This window comes from Pinus tabuliformis, chromosome X (assembly GCF_031772625.1).
Source record: "Pinus tabuliformis cultivar Carrire ecotype Pingquan chromosome X, CPIR1, whole genome shotgun sequence".
NCBI classification, from domain to species: Eukaryota; Viridiplantae; Streptophyta; class Pinopsida; order Pinales; family Pinaceae; genus Pinus; species Pinus tabuliformis.
The window spans coordinates 1394135240-1394146809 of NC_142308.1; the positions used below are offsets into that span (position 1 = coordinate 1394135240).

At 40.2% G+C, this 11570-nt stretch overlaps 1 protein-coding gene across 1 annotated transcript; it reads right to left on the reverse strand.

Moving 5' to 3' along the window:
* Positions 1-9344: 9344 nt before the first annotated feature.
* LOC149145243 (F-box/kelch-repeat protein At3g61590-like) lies at positions 9345-11217 on the reverse strand. Its single transcript, XM_089449702.1, has 2 exons — positions 10993-11217; positions 9345-10831 (listed from the first exon to the last, which is right to left on the reverse strand). The coding sequence occupies exons 1-2, from the start codon at positions 11039-11041 to the stop codon at positions 9672-9674; spliced, it is 1209 nt and encodes a 402-aa protein (XP_089305828.1). The 5' UTR covers positions 11042-11217; the 3' UTR covers positions 9345-9671.
* Between the last annotated feature and the right edge of the window lie 353 nt (positions 11218-11570).

Genomic DNA, 11570 nt, shown 5'->3' on the forward strand with positions numbered 1-11570 from the left:
TGTAATAAATTTCTATTATTGATGTGTTTGTAGATCTAACATTGTTTCAACTTTCCAGCTATTTTGATAGGCTAATTAATTTCCTATTGCCTACGGATTATAGGAGTGCAGGCCTGCTTACCACGAAGTGGAAATTTAACATCACATTCCCAGAGTCGATATACTAGGCATGCACTGCACAGTAATCACCGCAAATATTCCTTTTTTTGTTTTTGTGCTCAAGTGTGGAGAATTAAAGCTAATGATTATGGAGGTAGCCATACTTACCCAATAAAGCAGAACTGTTGCATTTCAGTCGAAAAATTCATTTTGAAACTACTGCAAAAATATGAGCAGGAGATGAATCCCATCATGCAAGTAATCAAACATGGTATCTGCTAGGCATGGAAACCATGGTGCATACCAACCAAAACTCATTGCAGTTTTTGCAAACATAGTCCAAGCTGCAATGCAGTCAACACCTGGAGTGACTACTTATCTGGTGCAGTTTGATCTGGTAATATGTTAAGAGAAGGGAATGTAGAACAAAGTCATAGATTAGCTTTCAAGACTACCAATTTCTACATTAAGTATTCTGCTAGACATAAACATTTTTGGTTTTGGATATTTCAAGCAATTATATGAATCCATCAAAGATTTTGCAATTCTAACCTCTAGATTCTTAGACTATGCAATGAGCATGGGGAAGCTCATAATGAATTTCACCTCTCAAAAGGTTTGCTGGACTGTTACACAAATTAAAAGTCTTGTGTGTGCCAGAAGGGTGCCAACCTTAACTGATGAGAAGCAAATCAGTTCAAAATAGTTAGTCTTATAGACTAAAGGGACACATGGAGATATCTTTTTGTGCATAATGATAAAGTCCAAAACAATACTATAGAATGTCTTCCTATTTATTATATTCAGACTGTGAAACTAGATGAAGTTAGCCTTACGTTGCCTGTTTTTAAGTTTCATGTCTGTACAAGGGCCAAGGAAACCTAATTTATGGTTATACTGGAATTACTATACTCTTAGTTCCCATTAGATATTGGATAACTTGTAAGCATATTAGCTCTCCCAAACAAGCATAAATAAATCAAATGAGCTGCCTAATAATGGACTAATTCCTACGATACCAGATCTGTGTATCCCTAGATTGGCTCGAGATCAAGTTCTGCCCCAGAAACAGATCCCAATTTTGGAAATATTTAGGATTCACCTGGGAAACAGATCCTGCGGCCTTGAAGCATCCAGCTGACACAAATCTCAAAACTAGAAATTAAAAAAAAATGCTACCGGTGCTTTCTTACTAAAACCCTAACCCTAATCCCCATTCCATAGGCCATAACAAGAACACACAACCCCCCACCCTCCCAAACCAAATTCCAAAACACAAAGATGACATCTACCTGTGATTGCTTGGATAGAAGCTTGAAGCAAGGAATTGAAGTATATCAAGGGTCAATCACTTCTTCACTGCAATTGCTGTACTGTTCTATTCTGTTGATACAATTTGTTGTTCTGTTGATAAGCTTTTGTATACACGTTCTGTTGATAAGCTTCATGTGCATACTTCTATTACATGCAACTACATACTAGATAAGCTTCATGTGCTTACTAAGCTTCATAATTATTTTGATGTTCTGTGGATACCATAAAATGTTGTTCTAGGCTGCAACATAGCTTTAAAATTTTTTTCTAAGTTCTTATGTAAGCTCATTTTAGCTCCTCAAGGCTCAAATTCCATTCTTGTTTACACACTGCAGATAATAGCAAGGGATTCTTAATCTGAATTTGTGTTAACAACTATATAAAGATATAGTACTTTTTTATACCTGTCATTTCCCCACTGTATCCGGATCCTAGCTTTTCAAAATCTGGCAGATCCAGACCCAAGTGACTTAGACTAATTCTCAACAGAATTTGGAAGGGATGCCATCAATGGGATGTATATCAGTTCCTCAGGTTCTTGAGATATTGAATAGACTTTTTGATACCATTCTTATCATACAGTTCGTCCCTATTTCAATGTGATTTTACATGGAAATCTGAATGCCTATTATTTTCACTCATGTATGTAGCTCCACCATCTCATAAGCATTATACTTCTTATCAAAAAAACATGATTCAAACTAAACTAGTTGGCTAGCTAAAGGGCATGCTACTTACCATGATCAATTACGCAAAATAATGTACATATCTTAAATATATAGTCACTGAGCTAAGAACTGGTGAAGATGATTGAGGCGTCAACAGAAAGAAAAAAGGGAAACTCAGCGATAGGTATTAAATCCCGATCATTCTAAAAACTGACTACTAGAATAATGTAGCATTCAAGATAATGCAATAACAGAAAAATCTTTCAACTAAACCAAATTGCTGCAATAAATTTCATTGTATTAAAGAATTATATTTTAACAAGAAAATGATGAGAAATGTCTCAAGCTTAAGTGTTCAAGAGGAAAGCACTGATCCATATCAATTCAAAAGAATTATGGTGCTGATATGAAATTGAAAAGTGTTAAAATTGGCAACTAGGGCCAAACTCCATGTGGATCACCTTATTTATGGCTTCTGATATTTTTCCTAGACTCCTCTCATCGAGAGATGTAGGATTGATCTAAAGATCATCCGATTCTGATAAGTATTTATGGAGATATGAATTTATTTTGATTATGGACAAATTGTCAAGGTCGGCCAGCAAACTTATGTAGGCTCAGACGCCCAACAGTCACGTCTATTCACCCTCAACGTTTGCATATAAATACAAGGAGCCTCCTCCTCATTTGAACAATTCATTCACTCATCTTCTCTCTCTCTCTCTCTCTCCTACGAATATAAGGAGCCTCTCTCTCTCTCACACGTGTGGCTGAAAGGAAGATGTCCTAGGGCAAGGAAGACACAGAAAGAAGGACGCTAGAGCAGCAGGTCATCTCTTTAACCAGCATTGACCATCCAGAAGTGTGGATTGGGTTTGGTTGCCTCTCCTAGGCAGGCCGCAATTTTTGGCACGAAAACCGAGGTGATCTGACCTCTGGTTTGACCGGTATTGACTGCCCTAGTTTAGCGCTGCAAGTTGACTTCATAAATCTACAAATTGACTATACTTTTGGGGTTGTTCAAGGGCTATTTCTTCAAGTTGTTCGAGGACAAGTTGACCGGAAATTGACCAAGCATTTTAGAGGTCAATTTCAACTAGTTTGACCAAGTTCGACTTTGCTGATCTAGGGGGTTTGCTACTGCTGATATAAAATTACAGAATTCATATTTTGTACTATTTCTCTCTGCTGAACTATTGAAGATAAAAGAAGATTTGATCAAAGGGTTTCCCCGCATTGGGGTTTGTTCCTGACTAGCTGCCACATCTTGTGTCTCTTGTCTTGGCTTGTTTTTTGTTGATCATTTAATGTTTTATCTGCATTTTACTTAATGTATATGTGATTGCTAATCTGTGGGTAATAAGAAGAAAAATAAGTAAACTGCTCTAAGCATAGAACATACCATAATTTAACATGGTATCAGAGGTGAGGTGAAGACAAAGCCCAAGCAAGAGCAAGAGCAATCACCAAAGAGAAGGTTGGCAAGGCTATCTTAAAGAAATCATGGGGTCCTCAACACACTTCCCTGCTGAAGACAAACTCCGTGAGAAGTCTGACTATCACAGATGGAAGATGTCTCTCGATCTAACATTAGAAGAACAGGAAGTGTTGGACCATGTGAGAGGCGGAATTGTTGAGCCTCCATCAAATGCATCTGTTGCTGCTAGGAACAAATGGACCAAGAGAGAAGTCAAAGCAAGGAAGATCATCCAGGACTCTATCGACAAGCGCTTGGTGGCCTATGTTTCCAAGCTGAACACCTACAAGGAAATCTACGATAGATTGGTGAGTTTATTTAAAGTTAATGATGCAAATCAAGTCTTGTTTCTTAGAAATAAGCTGAAGGAAATTAAGAAGGGAAAAAATGAGAGTATGCAAGCATATTTCTTAAGGATCACCGAGATCAAGAACGATCTCCTATTTATTGGGGAAGTAATTCCTGACAGGGAAATGACACTCACAACTCTTGGAGGACTGCCATCTGAATGGTATATATTCAGGACTACTCTTCTCAACAATAACGTAATTCCTAGATTTGAGGAATTAATGGCCAGATGCATTCAAGAAGAAACGAGGATGGAAGAGCAAGAAATGCCCATACTTAAAGGTCATCCCTCTGCCTTTTCTTCTCATACTAAAAGAAGAAACAATTTCGGGGCTAAATTCAAAGGAAAGGCTGGACCAAAGGGTGGAAGAAAAGGACGATGTTACAATTGCAATAAAACGGGTCACTATGCAAGGGAGTGCCCTGATAAAAGGGACTCACACCGGGACGATGATCAAAATCCCTCTCAAGGCAATCAAAGGAATGGCAGGTCAAATGGCAGAGGTAAAAGAAGTGCCGGAAATCAAGGAAGAGGACAACCATTCAAGAAGGCAAGAAATTCCAGGTATGAATCTAACACTGTTAACAATAAGCAAGATGAATATTATCTACCAATAGCTCTATCTACTACTGCTCCCCCGGACTCACTGGGAAATTGGCTTATTGATAGTGGTGCCTCAAGGCACTTCACTGGTTACAAAGAAGCTCTCTATAATCTGATAGAGAAGGAAACCAACCTGGAAATTGTTCTTGGAGATAATTCAAAATATCCCGTGAAAGGCGTAGGAAATGTCACTCTTCAATTGAATCAGGGAAATACCATCCACTCACAAGATGTATTATATGTATCTGATCTCAAAAAGAACCTGGTGTTCATTTCGGCAATGGAAGACAAAGGCTACAAGGTGGCCTTCAGCGATGGCAAGGTACCTGTATGGAAAAAGAACTTTAAAGATGCTTTTACTCCTGGGTTTCGAGTTGATTCATTATATCAGGTCGGAGGAAGTCCGCTGGGTGTCATGTCTTGTGACACATCTCTTCAGTCTGAACTATGGCATCAGAGGTTTGCTCACCTTCATTATAAAGCTCTACCCAATGTAAGAAAAATGGTGACCAGAATGCCCAAGTTCAGATTAGAGCAAGGTGTATCTCCAAGATGTACCGAAGGAAAGCTCAAAATGGGACCATTCCCCTCAAGCCAAAGCAAGACCTCCGATATATTGCAGTTGGTTCACTCAAACATATCCGGTATGATGCATGTGAACTCCTTGGGAGGATATTTATATTACCTCACTTTTCCAGATGATTATTCTCACAAGACTTGGATATACTTCTTGAAAACGAAGGATGAAGTGTTATCCTGGTTTCAACACTTCAAAACCTTGATCGAAAATCAAACCGAAAAAAAAGATCAAGATCTTAAGAACTAATAATGGGACTGAATATGAATCCAATGAGTTTCATGACTTTTGCAAAGAGGTTGGCATTAAGAGGGAGACTACTACACCATATACTCCTGAGCAGAATGGTGTGGCGGAAAGGAAGAATCGTACAATTGTGGAAGTTGTCCGTGCTATGCTCCATGATCAAAGACTTCCGAATTTTCTATGGGCCGAAGCTGCAAATCTGCATATGTACAAACCGATGCCTTCATCAAGCATTGAGTTCCAAGACTCCCGAAGAAATGCTCACCAGTAACAAACCTGACATATCTCATTTTGGAATTTTTGGAAGCCCTGTATATTTTCATGCGCCTAAAGAGAAAAGGAATAAATTGGGTGCATCTGGAAAGAAAGGAATCTTCGTGGGCTATAGCGAAAATACTAAGGGCTATAGAATCTATGTAGCTGGTCAAAGGGAAGTCGAGATTAGTCATGATGTCACCTTTGACGAAGATATGGCTCTTAGCAAAGTAGACAATCTTCCTACTTTAAGGGGATCTAAAGACGCTGACACCAGGGAACCGAAGGAAAAGGAAGATGAGACGATGCCCAATGTGGAAGAACCTATGGATCCTATGGATCCTATTGATCCCCCTCCGCAAGAGCCTTCCTCTTCTAGGAAGAGGCCTTCATGGCTTAAGGGGACACTTGATGATGTTGAAGGACACATTGCACCCAGAGGAACCTTTCGTGAAAGTAAGAAGCCGAACAGGTATCAAGGATACCTAACCATCATGAGCACGATCATCCAAAATGAGCCTTTGTCATTCACAGATGCTGTCAAGCATCAAGTATGGAAGGATGCTATGACCGAGGAATATGAGTCCATTATGGAAAACGATGTTTGGGATGTGGTCCCCAGACCCCACGACAAAGCAGTTGTCACTTCAAAATGGCTTTACAAGATAAAGCATGCAGTTGATGGATGTGCAGAAAAGTATAAGGCTCATTTTGTTGCTCGTGACTTCTCCCATAAGGAAGGTATAGACTATGACGAGATATTTGCACCTGTTGCCTGATATACCACCATCTGCTCGATCATAGCCCTTACTGCTTTGCAAGAATGGAACCTACATCAAATGGATGTCAAGACTGCGTTCTTACATGATTCGATCAAAGAGGAGGTCTATGTGGAGCAACCCAAAGGATTTGAGATTTATGGTCAAGAATCTCATGTGTGCAGGTTGAAGAAGGCCCTCTATGGGCTAAAGCAAGCACCCCGAGCATGGTATGAGAGGATCGACAGCTACTTGATGAAGCTGGGATTCACTAGGAGTGAAGCCGACCCTAACCTTTACTTTAAGGTTATAGATGACAAGCCTCTCATACTGGTACTATATATTGACGACTTCTTTCTAACAGGTGCAGACCCTCTCATTCACGAATGTAAGAGGAAGATGGCTTCTAAGTTCGAGATGAAAGACCTAGGACTTATGCACTATTTCCTAGGACTGGAAGTCTGGCAGAAACCAGGGGAGATTTTCCTATCTCAAGGAAAATATGTGGTGAAGGTATTGGAGAGATTCGGCATGGTGGACAGTGGACTGCAAGCCCATAACTACCCCGATGGAGCTTGACTTCAAGAAGTTAATCGGTAGTGCTGTCCGACCTGTTTTATGAAATGCTACCGAGTATCGTCAACTTGTCGAAGCATTAATGTTCTTGGTGAACTCCCGTCTGGATAGATGCTTTGCAGTCAACACATTGAGTCAACATATGGTTGAGCCTCACCACTCACATTGGATTAGTGCCAAGAATCTGTTGAGATATCTTCGTGGCACAGTCACTCATGGGTTGAGATACACTACCGAAGATGTGAGACTACTTGGGTATACTGATGTTGATTGGGCAGGCAGTGTGGTGGACCGAAAGAGCACTTCCGAGTGTTGTTTCTCTTTGGGATCTGCCTTGATATCCTGGATGAGCAGGAAGCAGAAGTCGATGGCTTTGAGCATCGCCGAGGCAGAGTACATTGCTGCTAGCATGGCCTCCTATGAGGCAGTCTGGTTGCAAAAGCTCTTCAGTGAGCTGTTTGGATTTACATTGGATACCACTGTGATCTTGTGTGACAGCCAGAGCGGGATACGTTTATCAGAGAATCTCGTATTTCATGATTGCTCCAAGCATATCGATATCAGGTACCCCTATATTCGAGATATGGTGTAGCAAGGAGCAATAAGGCTCCAACATATCAGTACAGATGAACAAGTCGCCGACATTTTTGACAAAGCCCCTAGGAAAGGTCAAATTCCTAACTTTCTGAGAACGACTTGGTGTCGTTCAGAGACCCTCTTATGAGGGTCGAGTATGATGTATTGAGCTCTAGGAGCTCCAGGGGGGCGCGAGGTACTTCTTGGAGCGACATGTGACCACAGGGCGACTCACCATCCCCTGGTGGTGCACTATGTACAGGGTAAAGGTTCAACCTTCCCCTGTGACACCCCGTGGCGACTGTGGAACAGGATGATTAGTTCTCCTGTGGGCCAGGATGATTCGTTCTCTGTGGCGACTGTGGAACAGGATGATTAGTTCTCCTATAGGCCAGGATGATTAGTTCTCTATGGCATCCATTGGACAGGATGATTCGTTCTCCTGTGACAGGATGATTATTTCTCCTGTCGAGGCATCCTACCCATGCAATTTGGGACTCATGAGAAGCCTCTCATCTGATCAATGAACAGGGAAATGAGGATAGGGACCATAGTAGTACTATCGATGGACGCATCGTTGTATCTACCGTACTCCCTATGCTAGGATGACCTCCATTGATCTGGGATCAATGATACTGATCTGGGATCAGTGAGAGTGGTTCACACTCTGAGACAGACTTCGGGTCTGTGGAGGATGGTAATGATACATCCTCGATCATTTCTTCTTCTTCATAGTTCGAGCAAAGCAGAGCAGAGTGGGGTCAAGCTGTATAGGACAGTGCATTTGATGGATGGATAGCAGCGACGGTTTGAAGGATTGCAGATGAAGCTCTCCCTAGTTGAGAGGGAGTGTTAAAATGGGCAATTAGGGCCAAACTCCATGTGGATCACCTTATTTATGGCTTCTGATATTTTTCCTAGATTTCTCTCATCGAGAGGTGTAGGATTGATCTAAAGATCATCTGATTCTGATAAGTGTTTATGGAAATATGAATTTATTTTGATTATGGACAAATTGTCAAGGTCGGCCAGCAAACTTATGTAGGCTCAAACGCCCAACAGTCACGTCTATTCAACCTCAACGTTTGCATATAAATACAAGGAGCTTCCTCCTCATTTGAACAATTCATTCACTCATCTTCTCTCTCTCACTCCTACGCATAAAAGGAGCCTCTCTCTCTCACTCCTACGCATAAAAGGAGCCTCTCTCTCTCTCACACATGTGGCTGAAAGAAAGATGTCCTAGGACAAGGAAGACGCAAAAAGGACACTAGGGCAGCAGGTCATCTCTTTGACCAGCGTTGACCATCCAGAAGTGCGGATTGGGTATGGTTGCTTCTCCTAGGCAAGCCACAATTTTTGGCACGAAAACTGAGATGATTTGACCTCTGGTTTGACTGGTATTGACTGCCCTAGTTTAGGGCTGCAAGTTGACTTCATAAATCTACAGATTGACTGTACTTTTGGGGCTGTTCAAGGGTTGTTTCTTTAGGCTGTTCAAGGACAAGTTGACCAAGCATTTTAGAGGTCAATTTCAACTAGTTTGACCAAGATTGATTTCGCTGATCTAGGGTTTGCTGCTGCTGATATAAAATTACAGAATTCAGATTTTGTACTATTTCTCTGTGCTGAACTATTGAAGATAAAAGAAGATTTGATCAAAGGGTTTCCCTGAATTGGGGTTTGTCCCCGCTAGCCGCCACACCTTGTGTCTCTTGTCTTGGCATGTTTTCTGTTGATCATTTAATGTTCTATCTGCATTTTACTTAATGTATATGTGATTGCTAATCTGTGAGTAATAAGAAGAAAAATAAGTAAACTGCTCTAAGCATAGAACATACCATAATTTAACAAAAAGCGATTTATTATTTATAATACAAAGAAAAATAAACTGAAGATTCGTTGATAATATTAAAGGAACTATCAACAATTATCCAAAACAATAAAGAGGACCATTCTATTCATTCATAGTTACCAGATTTTGCCTGCATGATGGAAATCATACACCTTATGAGAAAAATGCCTTTTTTCTCCAGTCAGTTTCCTTCCAATACAAGTACCTTCTTTCTCAAGGCCGATTTCCTTTCAAGGGCAACATTTGGAATAGCTTGATTCAACGGCACAAATTTGAAGGCATCAGAAGCAAGCTGTAAACCAGCATTCCATTTATTAATCACATCTCTAGCCGAGGCTGAAAACAAAAGCCATTGAAAATGTGGTAATGAGGATCCGAAAGCTCTGGACAACATAGCATCCAGTGCCAAATTTGGCGTGAGAGATCATATACCAACATATGTGGGCATTTCTTGCTAGTGAAATAGATAAGATTGCCATGGCCAACACAGGCGAAGCGCCTGGACAGAGACTTCAAAAATTCATCACAGAACTCTCTAGGTATTCCACCAATCTTTTCCCACTCTGTGCCTATTTCATTAAGCTCCCACATCCCAATTTCCATTGTTATTTCAGAATCGCCAATTCCTCCAATCATGATCAGCCTGCCCTTATGATCCATGAGTTTCAAGGAAGTTAAGGGTGCAGGCATGGGAGCCCTTATTCTGAACCAAGACAGGCAATGAATGTCAAAGCCTATGATTTTCCATGGAGCTTGCCCTATGACACAATATAAGACCCCATGACTTACTGCTTTCCACGGATGTACAGGTGCCTCTACAAGAAAACTCCTGCTTCTCATCCATGAATGAGCCTTTGAATCATAAACCTCAGCAGTAAGCACAAACTGATCAGTTTCACCAGACACAAGCTCTGATCCTGAGAATACCATCTTGAAGGATCTCGTATTCTTTTCAACCAGCAGACCTGCAACCAGATAGAAAAACTTGAAGAGACCCGGAGGCCTGGGCAACTCTCTCCATAATTTAGAAATGGGATTACATATATATAATGTATTGTTGTAATTCGCCTTGGGAATCATGCATATAAGGCCTTCTGCTGTTGCAACCGCCCTGCTCTCTGTTGGAAGAAAACTGAAGGACAGACTCAACCATTTGTTTTCTAGAGGGTCATATGCCAATCCAACCTTCTCATTATTCTTCGGAAAAACAAGGAACCATGGCTCCTGTTTTATTGAATTGCATGCCTCTGAATATAGGTCTGAGAAGCTTTTAGAACTTATCATTGAATTCCATGATTTACATACCAATTGGGCTCTCAGAATGCTGGATACTGGCAACCATGGCAAGATCCTCTCAATCAAATGGTCTGGTAGAAGCCTCCAAATATTTTCATCTATCTCAAGCGCTCTTTTCCTGTGTCTCAGCATCATGTCCCCATCATATGTCTCATCTTCGTTTCTTCCACTGGATCCCGACCCTGTAATATGAAAATTGAACAGATCGTCAGAAACCTAACTGAAAAATTGGCCACCTTAGCTGCAAGAGAAATTGAAGAGATACAAAATGGAGATTGGTTCTCTCGAATTTAAGTTTGAGAGTAATTCGTTAATTGAAAATGGGTAAAGAGATAGTATATACCTGACAACGCAACATCTCGCTCCAAATTTACAGTAGAAATGGTATTCATGCCTGTATATTCAATGCAATCAAGTCAATTCAATTCATGGTGGCTTTGGATTTATTCTATCTGTAATTCGGCTAATTTTGCAATGCCAACGGCCAGATGCCAATCCGACCTGCGCGATACAACCTGGAACGATATGTAGTATGGAAAAAGGTATGAACGGACATCGCTTCAGAAAAGTTCAACCGTGCGAAGACAGCTCAGCCATTGTATTAATTAATTATTATTTTTTATCAAAATTTGAATTACATAACTGTGTCAGATTCGCTAATATGCATGAAATCGATTAAAAGCTATGCAATTAAGTTTGAAATTATAAAGTTTAGGTTTTAATAGTTGGGAAAAAATTTAAATGTATGTGTATATTTGAAGGGTAGTTTAGTTGTAATGGAAAGAATTCATTAAAATAAGATAATATAATTTTAAGATTTTTTTTGTTGTTGTATAAATGAATTTAGTATTGTGAAAAAATTTTGGGGTATTCGAATTATGTAGATTAAATAATTTATATTCAAGTTTTTAAAAAAATTTA